The 16056-nt window shown below is 34.1% G+C and overlaps 1 protein-coding gene across 1 annotated transcript in view; it reads left to right on the top strand.

The window, feature by feature from the left end:
- The window catches only part of LOC132732005 (centrosomal protein of 78 kDa-like), a 41934-nt gene extending 33344 nt beyond the window's left edge, over positions 1-8590 (top strand). Inside the window, exons 11-15 of the mRNA XM_060718341.1 lie at positions 1698-1840; positions 2263-2479; positions 3176-3253; positions 4025-4173; positions 4692-8590. Of these exons, the coding sequence (XP_060574324.1) occupies positions 1698-1840; positions 2263-2479; positions 3176-3253; positions 4025-4173; positions 4692-5535 (1431 nt within the window). The 3' untranslated portion in view covers positions 5536-8590. The remainder of the gene's footprint in view (positions 1-1697; positions 1841-2262; positions 2480-3175; positions 3254-4024; positions 4174-4691) is intronic.
- Positions 8591-16056: the final 7466 nt, after the last annotated feature.

The raw sequence follows: 16056 nt of genomic DNA, 5'->3' as shown, positions 1-16056 counted from the left end.
ATATTTTCCACATTACTACTTCATTGAACCAGGGACGTTAATTTTATAAATCATCACCTTAGTGCACTAACCTGTTAGGTCCTTCTAAATTTAATCAGTAATTGCACTAAGGTGACAATATGATATTTCAAGTTGTTATTACGCTTTTTTTTTTGGTCGTAATTTTACTATTTCTTATAGATGGGCAGACTTTTTGTTTTTGACTCGTGTTTGTGTGTTAATTCTTTGTCTGTAGACAACTTTATCCACGGCCATAACAATTTTTCATGTGGTGATGGTGTTGGTGTAAGTTTTCACTCCAGATCACAGCAAAAAGCCACATTGAATTTACCAGTCTGTGTGAGACAGTCAGTTGGTTCTAGAATGGCCAATTATCCAATAACAAACATTAAATTTCTATGGACAGTTATTAAACAGACATTAGATTTTCATGGACACAATTATTAAATTATACATTAAATAGTTATAGACAAAATAATGTAACAAACAATAAAATTTTATGAACAAAATAAGGACAAAATTAACATAACAAAGATCACTGGATCTAAGGTCAAGGTCACAGGGGCTTTGGCATCAAAAAGTTAGTCAGCCCAATAACCTAAGAATCCTTTGACCTACAGTCTTCGTATTTGGCATGGACATTGGTAAAAACAAAATGGTGACCCCTATTGATCTTGAGGGCACTTGGTCAAAGGTCAAGGTAACAGGGACCCTAAGTTCAAAAAGCTTGTCCACTCAATTGCTAAAGAATGCTTTAGGATAGAGTCTTCATATTTGGTTTTGAAGTTGGTTATGACTAGTAGATGACCTTTATTGATTTTTATGACACTAGGTCAAGGTCAAAGGGATCTTGACTATAAAAAAGCTTGTCCACCCAATAACTTATGATTCCTTTGATCCAGGGTCTTCATATTTGGCATGGAGGTTATTCATGAGCACACAATGACCCCTATTGATTTTGAAGTCACTGGTCTAATGTCAAGGTCACAGGGGCCTTGACTTCAAAAAGCTTGTTCCCTCAATTGCTTTAGAATGCTTCGGTCAACAGTCTTCATATTTTATATTGAGGTTGGTTATGACTAGTTGATGACCCCTATTGATTTTGAGGTCACTAGGTTAAAGGTCAAGGTTAGAAGGGCCTTGACTCTAAAAAAAGCTTGTCCACCTAATATCTTGATAATCCTTTGACCCACAGTCTTCATATTTGGCATAGATTTTAGCCATGACCATTAGATGACCCCTAATGATTTTGCGATGACAGTAACAAAGGTCAAGGTCACAGGGGCTTTTTCTACAATAAGCTTGTCTGCTCAAGTGCTTAAGAATGCCTGTCCACAGTGTATTTATTTTGATATTTTCACATTTAAAGCATATAATTATGTTCTCATATATTCATCATAAAAGCTGCATGAATTGGGGGTGGGGTGTGTGTTCAAGTCATGCAGTGGTAGTTTCAGTTTTGAGGTCAGTATTCAAAGGTAAAGGTCACTTTGATCTTTGCCACTAAAAACATGTAGAATACATAACTCAGCAATGCACTGGCTTACTACCCTCAGATTTGGCAGGGAGGTTGTCCTTGAGCTCTAAATGACCACTCTTGATTCTCACAAAGTGGTATGCGGTGGTATTCATGTCATGACAGTGGCAGTTCTAGTTATACTCAGCACACATTGGGTTCATATTAATTATTTCCACAGATAACACCAGGTGCAGCAAGGAGAAGAACTAGGTCGGCTGAATCTATCGGTGTCAGTAGACGTATGAAACCAATCAGTTCGGAAGATGTGAAAAGTGGACCTGGTCTGCCATGGAGGACGGCTGCACGTGCTAATAGATACAGGTTTGTATTTCATGCTTTCCAGTGTTTTACTGTAATATATCAGATGATTATATTCTGATAAACCAATAGCGTAATTTATCAAATATAATTTTCACTGTAGCCGACTATATCTGAATGCGGATGTAAAGAATATCATAACTGAATGGAATAACAGGCAAAAATAAAATGCTGTCAGTAAATTTTGCTTTTATAGGAAAAGAAAGATGATGTCATTATACATCATGTAAAAAATAATTTACATTAAAATATGTTTAAAATAAAAAGGATTTCTTTTCAAAATGAGAGACTTAAATAGAATGTCATTAAGGATGTCTTTTTGTCATGTGTTAGAAATCATATAAGATAATACTTGTAAGGTATATAAAGTACATTATGAAAAATGACCCTGTGACATCAGTTAACTGAAATTTTGATATTTTCAGAGGTTATCCACCAGAACATGTTCCTGGACACACAAGTTTGATGGAGAAGAGTGAGAATTATGCTCCACAAAACACTCTCAACTACTCCTCCATTAATATCACTCACCATGACGACGATGAGGAGGAGGAGACTGAGTCATCCATGCAGGAAGAATTCGACAGAATTAAACTGGACGACAGTGCACTGTCGACAGCTGTCACAGGAAAAGGAATTAAGGTAGTTTATCAATGGCAGTAAGCTTTTAAGCTGCATTTATCTGGCGTGGGCTCTATCCCCGGGAGATGCTTTGGTAGTTTAGCGCGGAGGAAGGTAGTCTAGTACTGGTGTAACTCTCCAGGAACGATGGTTAGGAAACTACCCGCCTATATGACTGAAATACTGTTGGGAAAAGGCGTAAAATGAAACAAACAAACAAACAAACAATATATTTCAAAAAACAAGAAATAGTGACATTTCATTAATAAATTGGATTTCATATCGACTCCAGATCTTTTTTTGGTGTCCAGACAACCAAACTGAACTTTATAAGCATAATAATCTGTAACCTCATTGTGGCGAAATCGGAAGTACAGTTTTTGTTTGCATGAGAAACTCCACCGTCAGATCATCTGTATATCATATTAAATCAACAAACATGACTATAAGTAGCAGTCCTTATTTAACGGTATATTTCCGCATTAAGATGGAGGTTTTCATACAAATTTAACCTTTTTATGATGCGAGGCCTTAAATAAAAGTGTGCTCCTTAGAAGAGAGGGGTCATTATTTTGAAGTCATAGAATTATATGATTGAAGTCTTAATCTAAATTTTTTTTCTCAAGGCTTTGAATAAACAACCATGTGTGAGAGTTCAGAATTTGTATTTGTTGTTTTAGCAATCTGCAGTAATGACTTATGTGTTGTATATTTAAGGTGGAGATAATACAGTTACGCAGGCAGATTAATGAGGAGAGGCTAGCACGACACAAGGCCGAGCAAAAAGTTGTTGAGGTAAAAATATCTTTACTCGTCTACATGAAGAATAGGGAGAGCTATTTTAGTCAGCCAGGCGCTGGTACAATCAGACTATTTTTCATTATAGTAGAACTTAATACATGATTGGCACAGGTTCCGTATCTGTGAAATAACTTTTAAGCTGTCAAGCACTGAAATTGCACTGTCTTACGGACAACCCTTTGTCATTCATTATATGGCCACATAATGTTGTCCAGTTTACCTTCATGTTATATTGTGTAATGACACAGATTCAAAATTTTTTGCATACAGATGAATGCAAAAAATATTATTTTAGGATTTCATTTAACTATGGAACCTAGTAATTTTAGATATTTTTACATTTTGCTACCTTTATGACATATAACTCATGTTGTTCAAATACTATTAAACACAAGTTTTACATTTCTAAATGACCGCCTCCGTGGTCGAGGGGTTAGAGTCGATTACTTCTAATCCAGTTACCTGTCTGGCGTGGGTTCGATCCCTGGGAGATGCTTTGGTAGTTTAGCACGGAGGAAGGTAGTCTAGTACTGTTGTAACTCTCCAGGAAGGATGGTTAAGAAACTACCCCCTATATTACTGAAATATTGTTGGGAAAAGGCGTAAAATGAAACAAACAAACAAACATTTCTAAATAATAAAAAATGAAAAAAAATATTGATTTCTGAGGCAAATTGTGTCTTGAAAAGGACAATGGATAAGTTTTTTATGAAAAAAAATGCTACAAATTTGTAATTGCACTACTACATGTTTTGTTTCTTGCAGCTGACACTGGATAATAAGAAACTACGCGAGGAAAACAGCAGGTTGAAGCGATCACGTGGTAGTATACTCGATGATGATTCTGTACTAGAGAGCATCGAAGCTTCTTTCAAACAGTTCCACGAGTTTCTCGATCTGCTGAGAGATGCTGGGTAAGATTTGATTTTGATTGAATAGATAAACAATTTCACAAGTAAAAATTATTCCGAGGTTTTCCATCACCAGTAAATTCTGATGCGCCACTTTATGGTCTTTTTCATTGTGAATGTTTTTATAAAAGTCTGCTTTCCTAAAAAAAAAAAAATAAATAAATAAATAGAAAAAAATAATTAAGATAGAAAAATTTAAAAAAAATCAAATGTATAAGCGATAAATTTTATGGTAGAAAAGAACTATGCCACTTTATCAGCTAGATATTGCTTGGATATTACCTTGATTTCCAAAAAAAAAGAAAGGCATTCCAAATTTCAATAATATGTTTAATGAACAAAATACCATCGATTGTTAATGGTAAATATTTATATGATTCGACTAGCTTAACCTCATTCTTTTTTGTAGTCTGCTTAATTGCATATCTCGGATAATGAAAATGGTATGATCTTAATTTCAATTGAAACCAGATTCTCTAAATGGTTCATGTGTATGATTTCTCTGTATATTTTACTTACAGACTTGGAAAACTGATAACCATGGCGGGGCTTGATTCTGAAGGTTCACCTTTCAACTCAAATGCACGAGATCACATTCAAAGCTTCCATAAGTCTTTTTCGAAATCCAATGGATTTTCTGGAGACATTTCATCAAACGGTCATGTGAATAGTTCATTTGGAGTGTCGGAGAAACCAATTAATGGAAACATTAGGCCTAAACCGTACTTAAGTACTTCATATAGCCAAGATCCAACTATGAACGAGTCGCAAGATCAAAGCGGATATATTAATGACTCGCATGATGAGGCTCAGAAACGTCGAGATGAATTGTATGAAAGAATTTTAAGAGACACTAGCAACGCATTTAATAGAATCGGTGAACAAAACATAACATTGAATGTTTCCGCAGATACCACCGGGACTCAAGTGGACGACAAATATGCTGACGACTCCAGGGATGATAGTGATTTAAAACCGGGGTTAAAGTCACCAGAGAAGGGTCAGAGATCGAGAATTCCGAGACTCGGTGGGAAAAAGCGCGGACCGGACTCGGACACTGATAATGAGAGGTCACTGGTATCTGATAAAATAGATAACCTTAAAGGTCCCGGTGGTGAAATTATAATGTCACTTTCACCATTTGATGATGAAAATGTTGGTAACGAGTCGCCAGACCGTAGAGAAGATGCTTCTCCAGAGCGGGGTGGACAGACTTCAAGGGTTAGTGATTTTAGTTACGGAATGGACAGTTTTGAACAGTCATATGTTAGCGAACGAGGTGAAGTCGTTCATTTGGGAGATGATATGGATTACCCAGAAAGTCCATCACCTATAAGACAAGACAGTGATAATGAAGATTTTTAAAGGAAAAATATTGATAGTGCTGAAGTATTAAAACATTCATTTTCTTTTAGTTATGGTGAAATCCCCAAAAGAGAGACCCAGTCGTGATTTGCTAAAAAACAACTTTTTTTAATTGAAAATCTTTTGTTTTGTTTGTATCTAATAGTAACATAAGCCAAGGTACAGGAGTGTAATAAAGCCGTTATATAAAAATGATAATTGTAGGAACACTGTTAACCATTATTATATCAGATATGTGATAAATATGATATTTTCTAAGTGTAGATTCAATACTTAATTTTATTGAACTCGTTGAATAAAACAATATTATGCTCGCCAGAGGCTCGCAAAATATGATTTTATTCAACTCGTTAAATAAATTTAGTATTAAATTATTAAGATCATTATTAAACTCATTCAATATCCTCTATTTATTTAAAAGAAGATTTTTTCTGTATTAAGCTTATAAGTTTATAATAGAAATTAAATTTCTTATGACTATAAACATTTTATCATAGCTTTGTCTGAAAACAAAAGTTTGTTGTAAAACTGTTTTACAGAATATATTTAGATCTGTTGTTGATATTTAATTGAAACCTAATGGAAGTTTTTGTATGACAACATAAATATTAATTGAAAATTAGAGCTGTCATCGATAGAAACAATATTCATGGACCGTTGATATTTTTCTCTCGATCAATAATGGAGACACATTAAAAAAAACAGCAATAATTTAGATTAATTAATTAAATGTTGAGAAATTATGAAAATTCACGTAAAACAAATACAGAAGCAGGTGTCGGTGTCTAACACTGTGCTGTTGAAATATTTCATAGCAATGATGACAAAAAAAAAAAAAATGATCCGGAAAAAAGTCATGCAATGGACATTTATACAAAAGACACTGTACAGAACATGTATTTTACAGAAATCATTTAAACAGGTAGGAAAGTGAAGGACAGACATGTATTTATAGGTAACTATCGACATATTGGTGTATCCTTGATATTTGTCATCCGATATCATAATAAATTGTTGATATGCTTTGCACTGAATCAATGACAGCTCTATGGAATATATATTAAATATTTAAAAGTTAGTGAAACAGATCATATCTCACAAACTATTGAAAATTTATTTTTTAAATTCATTGCATTATTAAAGGGACTCCACTGAGGTTTTTTGATGTGAAGGGACGTGGTGAATACCACAGTCTTTGATAGAATTTTTTTTCCCCATTTGTTTCATGCTGAAAATCTCTGCTTTAGTAGTGTTTATTTTATTATTTTTTTTAGTTTTTGTTTTTTTATAACTAAACTTACAAAACAAATGCTGATAACTATAAAAGGTGCGTAACTTGTATCTGTGATGTACTTGTTTTTTTTTTCTTTTTCTTTTTTTTGTTTTTTTTTTTTTAAATTTTAATTTCTTGCTTTCAAGTTTCTCTCAGTTTTGCTTCTTTTGAGCAAGCTCACTATTTTTCCTCTGCACTTTGTAAATTAAACAGCTGGTAATGTGTATTTGTTTTTATTATGATACTTCTCCATATAGTGATCCAATGTTCTTGCAACATTTAGTAGGGGTGTCACGGTTAGCCAAATTGATAAACCTTTCAATTGGCGACTTAAAATGTTTAATCGCCCGTAGTAACAAAATTCTTAAAGTTTCAACATAAACTTGGTTTCTTTATGACAAGATATGACATTTTGTTCGTATTTTTTTTGTACTCCACAATGCTTACAAAAGTAACTAATTAAGAATGTACCGTACATGATCAAACAACTGAAATATAAAAAGAATGTCATATCTTGCAATTAAAAAATTACCTGGGGGCGTCCATGGCCGAGTGGTTAATGTCGTTGACTTCAAACTACTTGCCCCTCACCGCTGTGGGTTTGAATCCCGACAGGGACTTTGATTCTTTCATGTGAGAAAGCTATCCAGCTAGCTTACGGAACGTCGGTGGTTCTACTTAGTTGCCTGTTCGTGCCTGAAATAATGCACGGAAGGGCACCTGAGGTCTTCCTCCACCAGTAAAGCAGGAACATCGCGATATGACCTATACTGTGTCGATGTGACGTAAAACCCAAAACAAACAAACAAACAAAAAATTAAGTAATGTTTAGATTTTTTTTTTTAATTTTAAATCGGCACTTTGTCAAATACTTACCTCAGTTACCGGTTATTGAGTTTCCTAACTGGGTTTTTAGTTAAAAACGGAAATACCCGTTTAAATGGGTAAACGTGATACCCCTGACATTTAGTTTGTCTCCATGTCTGTGATATGTGTAATAATAAACTGTTTTAACCATTATTTATATTAATTTTATTGTATGTTTGATAAATAATCATGTTTTACATAAAGTATTTGGTAGGTAGATGATTTAAAGGCTCATTTACCCTTAGAAATGGGAATATTTTTTATATTTTTCAGAAAGGGTAAATTTGTGTTCCATAAGTTGAATGAAACAATTCAAATTTTGTAGATTAATATTAAAAAAAACAACAACAACATTTCAAAAGAAATAGCTTTATAACTTTTAGAAATTTATTTAGAATATGTTTGGTAATTATAACCTACAGAAAGTAGTGCTGAATGTCAAATAATTTGTCATAAAAGTAACCAAATTTTACATTGTATTAAAGCAAAGTGGTATTTTGACTAACTTACATATACATAGTACTAAATCATTATATCTGTACGAATTGGCATAATGCTAAACAGGTAAAAACTGGTTCACCTATATGGTCAATGAGCATATTTAAAGAAAAACGGCAACAGGACTTCCAAGAATAATAAAAAATATAACCATTTCTGAGGCTAAATGGTCCTTTAAAGTATTTGTAGTCTATGAGTGAAAATAAAAAATAAGGTAAAATCAATGTATATTTTTAATATCAATCAAATTTCTTGTCTGTGAAATTGGTTTCTTGCTGGCTACTTCTGAAAATATTAAACCTCAGCTATTAATGTCTGTTTGGTTATAGAATTGGTTACAGAACTGTATGCTTATATCAGAATTTTCTATTTCTACAAAACACCAAAATGACAAAAATGTTATGCTAATATCAGAATTTTCTAGTTTAATTACACAAAAATAAAAATATTATATCTTCAATATCAGAACTTTGATTGGTTACTCAAAGTGAGCATATAATATATGAAAACACTTAGCATATAAATTTAGAAACATATTTTTTCTGATTAAAAAAAAAAAAACTGGGGGGGGGGGGGGGGGGGGGGCTGTAATGAATTTTAATGAATGGTGATCATGTTATTTGTTTTACATTTACCTAATATTTGATCTTTGAGTTATTTTTTTTAGGACCAGTTATTATTATTTTCTGTCTTTATAGTTGTGATAACTTGAGGTTGTGATTTTATTGTAATGGAAATAATATGTCTCAGGTTGCTAGGAGATGATAGCTGCTACATGTAATATAGAATATGAAATTCTATTGTGGTGTTTGTTTTTTATTAGTATAGTTCCCGCTGTTTGTAAAGCTTGGTAGAGATGAATGCATTGTACGTTTAATTTTCCCTCGCCAAAAGCAGGCGGGGGATAAAGAAATAGTCTCCGTCCGTCCTTCCGTCCGACATTTTTGTCAGGAGCATATCTCAAAAAGTATTTGAGTAGATTGATCATATTGAGGAGGAGTGCAGTGCACAAGAATGATAACTCTACCATGCATAATTTTTAGCTCACCAGAGCCGAAGGCTCAGGGTGAGCTATTAGTATCAAAGGGGGATGCTCTGGCGTCCATCATCCGTCGTCCGTCGCCATGCGTCAACAATCGTCTTCTTCTCTGAAACTACTAAGATTTACTTCAAATTTGGTCTGTAGCATCCTTGTGACAGTCACACTTGAATTTGCTCATGTCATTCCAATTGGCCCCTTTTAGGGGTCAGCAGACCTAAAAATAGAAAAACCTTTAAACATCTTCTTCTTCTTCAGAACTAATGGATGGATGATCACCAAACTTTGTCTGTAGCATTCTTGGGTAGTCTTTTATCAAGTTGCTCATATTAATTTGATTGGGCCCTTTTAGGGGTCTCTAGGGCTAAAAATAGAAAAACCTTTGAACATCTTCTTCTACAGAACTACTGGATGAATGATCACCAAACTTTGTCTGTAGCATTGTTAGGTAGTCTTTTATCAAGTTTGCTCATATGAATTCAATTGGCCCCTTTTAGGGGCCGCTATAGCCAAAAATAGAAAAACCTTTAAACGTCTTTTTCTACAGAACTGATTGATGGATGATCACCAAACTTTGTCTGTAGCATTCTTAGGTAGTTATTTATCAAGTTTGCTAATATTATATTGATTGGCCCCTTTTAGGGGTCTCTAGGGCTGAAAATTGAAAAACCTTTAAACATCTTCTCCTACAGAACTAATGGATGGATGATCACCAAACTTTGTCTGTAGCATTCTTGGGTAGTGTTTTATCAAGATTGCTTATATTAATTTGATTGGCCCCTTTTAGGGGCGGCTTCAGCTAAAAATAGAAATACTGTTAAATGTCTATTTCTAGATGTTGGATGATCACCAAACTTTTTCTGTAGCATTCTTGGGTAGTCTTTTATCAAGTTTGCTCATATTAATTTGATTGGCCCCTTTTAGGGGTCTCTAGGGCTAAAAATAGAAAAAACCTTTGAACATCTTCTTCTACAGAACTACTGGATGGATGATCACCAAACTTTGTCTGTAGCATTGTTAGGTAGTCTTTATCAAGTTTGCTCATATGAATTTGATTGGCCCCTTTTAGGGACCACCAATGCTAAACATAGAAATACCGTTTAATGTTTATTTCTAGTGAACTAATTGATGGATGATCACAAACATTGTCTGTAGCATTCTTGGGTAGTCTTTCATCAAGTTTGCTACATATAAATTTGATTGGCCCCTGTTAGGGGCTGCTTAAGCTAAAAACATAGAAATAATTTTTAATGTCTATTTCTACAGAACTTATAGATGGATGATCACCAAACACTGTCTGTAGCATTGTTGGGTAGTTTTTTTCAAGTTTGCTCATATTATTTTGATTTGCTCCTTTTAGGGGCTGCTAAAATTAAAAAATTGATAAACGTTTAAACGTCTATTGCTATAGGACTAATGGATGGATGATCACCAACCTTCGTCTGTAGCATTCTTGGGTAGTGTTTTATCAAGTTTTGCTCATATTAATTTGATTGACCCCTTTTAGGGCTACTTAAGCTAAAAATAGAAAAACCTTTAAACATCCTTTACTACAGAACAAATAAATGGATGATCATCAAACTTTGTCTGTAGCATTTTTTGGGTAATCTCTTATCAAGTTTGCTCACATTAATTTGATTGGCCCTTTAAGGGGCCGCTAAAGCTAAAAACAAAAAAAAACCTTTAAATCTTCTACTTCAGAACTAATTGATGGATGATCACCACACTTTGTCTGTAGCATTCTTGGGTAGTCTTTTATCAAGTTTTCTCATATTTATTTTATTAGCCCCTTTTAGGGACAGCTAAAACTAAAAATAGAAAAAACTTTTGAACATCATTTCATACTTAAATAATTGATGATGATCACAAAACTTTGTCTGTAGCATTCTTATGCAGTCTTTTATCAAGTTTGCTCATATTAATTTGATTGGCCCCTATTAGGAGCAACTATAGCTGAAATGCCACGGGCCATGTAATTAATCAAATTGTAGTTTAATAATGAAAGGAAAATAACTCATGTTGGAATGTTTCTATATATATGTACATGCATACATGTGAACTCTCCTAAATTTGAGCGGGAGACAACCTCTTTCTCCTGTCAAATTCTTAACTATTTTTCTAAGAATGGGGTGTTTTAAAGAAAATAAAGAAATCTCCCTCTTTTTCATTTCAAAATTTCCTACTATGTCTATTGTCTATTAAAAAACCTCCTTCTTTTTGAAGAAATTTCTCTCTCTTGAGTACATGTTATGCATAAAAAAAGATTGAATGTCTTAATGTCATGACCTGTTTGCTTTTAAGAGATCTTGGGGTCATTCACCTGCTTTGTATCTTTCTGTTTGTGGGCATTGCATCATTTCAGGTTTGTTTGTAGGTCACTCTAGAGAATTTTCCCCAGGAAATGAAATAAGGCCTAAAGAATGATTACATTCGATTCTGGTACCTTACTTACTTGGAGAAAGCACATTTCAATAAATATTGTGACACACTGTTGAACCTGATGTTTCATGTGCATGGGATATTGTCACAGTGTAACAGATAAATGATTGTTTTTCACTGAGACTCATTTACAGTATCTGTTGTATTATATGAGAATATAATAATAATGTATAGAATAGCCTGATTGATAGATATTAGCCTGAACTGGTCTTCTCCAGCTGTATAACCACTTTCCCTGATATCAGTTTTTTTCTTCTTTTTTTTTAATTAGGTAATATTCAAATAATTTTTCAATAGAAAAACACTTCATAAATGTAGATATGGCTTAAATTATTTTTCATCTTATTTTACTTGCATTTTACATTAAGGAACAAACCTTAAGTTTAAGTGAACTCATGGCAACTTTAGAAGTATTTCTTGCTTGTCTTTATGTAATTTGTCATTTTTTGTGATATTTTAATATCAGTTTCAATTATTTCTATTTAGAATCACATTTTGCAAACTTGGTTATCACTTGTTGAAAGTAATTTTGCACTGTTTCATACAATGTATTTAAAATTGTTTTCATGTTCATTGAATACATTTAATCAAAACAACCTTTTGCCTTTTTCCTCTATGTAGTTAAAGTTACAATTTTTCCCATTTCTATTAGAGAGTAAGATAATTAACCTGAAATGTTAACTTTCTGGTTGAGTTGACTAGTATAACTATGTTATCCTAAATAAATATTGAACCAAACTTTGTTCCTATCATTTTTACTATAAAGAAAAAAACAATTCAGTGTCGGGAAACCTTACAACTAGAGAGGCAAGTTGAAGTTGACCTGGACTATATGAAAAATCACTGAAAAAAACAGTTGTTTCTGGTGAGCGACTCAGGGCCATCATGGCCCTCTTTTGTTGAGTTATTGCCCTTTGTTATTTTTGCAAACTAATTTTTGTCCAGAGCATTTTAACTCTACCCTTCATAATTTTTTGAGTTATTTCCCTTTGTTATTTTTCATACTTAATTTTTTCACTGAGTGGAGCATAACACAAAAATTCCTTGAGATGTCAACATGAAAACTTCATAGGTGGATAGATCTTATGCTGTGCACAAGAATGATAACTTTCCCTTTATAATTTTTATGAGTATTTGCCCTTTGTTATTTTTTCATACTTTTTGTGCGGGAGCTTATCTCAAAAAGAATTTGAGGTATCAACTTGAAACTTCATAGGTGGATAGATCATATTGAGGAAGATTGCAGTGCACAAGAATGGTAACTCTATCATGCATAATTTTTGAGTCATTGTCCTTTGTTATTTTTCATGCTTATTTTTTGTCCAGAGCATTACTAAAAAAGCCTTTGCGATATCAACTTGAAACTTTATAGGTGGATAGATCTCATTGAGGAGTAGTGCAGCACACAAGAATGATAACTGTCCTGCATTATTTTTCAGTTATTGCGCTTTGTTAGCTCACCAGAGCCGAAAGCTCGGTGTGAGCTATCAGTATCAAAGGGGAGATACTCCGTCGTCAAGCATCAACAATCGTCTTCTTCTCTGAAACTGCTGGGCAGATTTACTTCAAATTTGGTCAGTAGATTCCTTATTACAGTCACTCTTGAATTTGCTCATGTCATTTCAATTGGCCCCTTTTAGGGGTCAAGAGAGCTAAAAATAGAAAAACCTTTAAACATCTTCTACTAAAGAACTGATTGATGGATAATCACCAAACTTTGTCTGTAGCATTCTTGGGTAGTCTTTCATCAAGTTTGCTCATTTTAATTTGATTGGCCCCTTGTAGGGGCCGCTAAATCTAAAAATATAATTACGTTTAAGCATATAAATCTAGAGAACTAATTGATGGATGATCAAACTTTGTCTGAAGCATTCTTGGGTAGTCTTTTATCAAATTTGCTCATATTAATTTGATTGGCCCCTTTTAGAGGTCTCTAGGGCTAAAAATAGAAAAACCTTTAGACATCTTCTTCTATAGAACTAATGAATGGATGATCACCAAACTTTGTCTGTAGCATTCTTGGGTAGTCTTTTATCAAGTTTGCTCATATTAATTTGTTTGGCCCCTTTTAGGGGCCGCTAAACCTGAAAATAGAAATACCTTTAAACGTCTATTTCTACAGAACTAATTGATGGATGATCACCAAACTTTGTTTGTAGCATTCTTTATTAGTCTTTTATCAGGATTGATCATATTACTTTGATTTGCCCCTTTTAAGGGTATCTAGAGCTAAAAAATAGGAAAAAACCTTTAAACATCTTCTTCTATCGAACTAATTGATGAATGATCACCAAATTTTGTCTGTAGCATTCTTGGGTAGTCTTCGTCTACGATAAGTTTCTTCCCCTTAGCCCCTAGCTATTATTTATTCTACCCCCCCCCTCCCCGGGTCTCATGTCCCCTCCCCTGTGCCCTTTGTCTTTATGGGCCTAATATTCAATCATTTTTTTTTCTTTTAGTTTCTTATCACTTTCTAATTATTTATTCTTAAGTAGTGGCTTGCCTGCCCGTACTTTGCCGTATGCCCTTCCCTGTTTTTGTTTGGGGTCCTCCTGGGCTCCTTGCCACTGGGTCTTGTTACTGGATCGGTGGGGGCTGTGTTCATTGAACGCCGCCTTTCCTTGATGATCTTGTTTATCATATTTTATCAAATGTGATCATATTAATTTGATTTGCCCCTTTTAGGGGCCGCTAAAGCTAAAAATAGAAATACCTTTAAACATCAATTTCTACAGAACTAATTGATGAATGATCACCAAACTTTGTCTGTTGCATTGTTAGGTATGCTTTTATCAAGTATGCTCATATTTATTTAATTGGCCCCTTTTAGGGGCCACTTAAGCCAAAAAATAGAAAAACCTTTGAACATTTCCTAATGAAATAATTGATAGATGATCACCAAACTTTGTAGCAATATTAGGTAGTCTTTTATCAAGTTTTCTCATCTTAATTGGATTTGCGCCGTTTAAGCTAAAGCTTAAATGCCCCAGGTCATGGCATTTCTTCAAATTATTGTTTAAACATATTTTATGTTAAATTTAATATCAGAATCTATTGACAATGAATAATTTCCAACTCTGAAAAGCAGTTGTTTCTGGTGAGCGACTCAGGGCCATCATGGCCCTCTTGTTTTTTTTTCATGCTTAATTTTTGTCTAGAGCATAACTAAAAAAGTCTTTAAAATATCAACATGAAACTTCATAGGTGGATAGATCTCATTGAGGAGGAGTGCAGCAAACAAAAATGATAACATACCCTGCATTTTTCATTTATTGCCCTTTGTTATTTTTCATGCTTAATTTTTGTCCAGAGCATTACTGAAAAAGCCTTTAAGATATCAACATGAAGTGCATAGGTGGATAGGTCTCATTGAGGAGGAGTGCAGCACACAAGAATGATAACTCTACCCTGCATAATTTTTCAGTTATTGCTCTTTGTTACTTTTCATGCTTAACATTTGTCCAAAGCATAACTAAATAAGCCTTTGCGATATCAACTTGAAACTTCATAGGTGGATAGATCTCATTGAGGAGTGATTCAGTTTTTGCCCTTTGTTTTTTTTCAGCCATCAGTATTCACATAGGTTTCAAATCTGTAATCACTTCAGCCATCAGTTTTTTTTACCAAAAGACCTCTTAAAATTGAATTATTCTGCTCTACTACATAAACATTCTTCCAATGGGCAAACACATTCGGCGAGGGATGGCCATGTTAACATGACTCTTGTCTGCTTTAAAGAACGGAAGCCCTGCGGCGAAGGCCTTCGGCGAAGCTCCGGCTGATTTTGGCCATCTAAGCGCCGGGCGATTTCCCCTTCTGACTCGGCACTCTGTCGTTTTTTCGGAGAAAAGAACGAATCGCTGCAGCGAAAATGTCTGTGATGCAGTCGAATCTTGCTGTATACTGTTTGCAACTAAGCCCCCCCCCCCACGGTTACACGTTTAAACGTATTCATTTCGATTTTCGAATGAAAGATATTTTTTACCGTTTAAACGAAATGTCCTTATTGTCTTAAAACATATCTTAATCATTGCCTGTAATCATGGATTTTATCAATTCTAATTGATTTATTCAAAAGTAAACAAAAACATAACGGAAAATAGGTGTTTACAACCGTCCACACAGCATCATCGTGCACTAATCGCTCGTGACATAATACATTTTTGGTAAAGTTGATATTCCTTTGATCTTTCAAAATAGCGAAAAGGGGATACAGTGCCGACTCCCCTGCGATGAGCCCTGAACATTATTTATATGTACATGCATTAAACAGAAAGTAAGTCATCATTTGGCAACCCAAATGCATGGTTTAGCATGGTACCTAAAGGTATTACCGTTTAAGTGGTATCGTTTCGGTTTTAGCAATCCAAAAAAAATGTAAACGTGGGAGCCTTATTGGCAACTC

Source organism: Ruditapes philippinarum, unplaced genomic scaffold (genome assembly GCF_026571515.1).
Source record: "Ruditapes philippinarum isolate M1 unplaced genomic scaffold, ASM2657151v2 ctg2340_1_1_1_1, whole genome shotgun sequence".
In the NCBI taxonomy this organism is placed as follows: Eukaryota; Metazoa; Mollusca; class Bivalvia; order Venerida; family Veneridae; genus Ruditapes; species Ruditapes philippinarum.
This window is presented reverse-complemented; position numbering and strand designations above follow the sequence as displayed.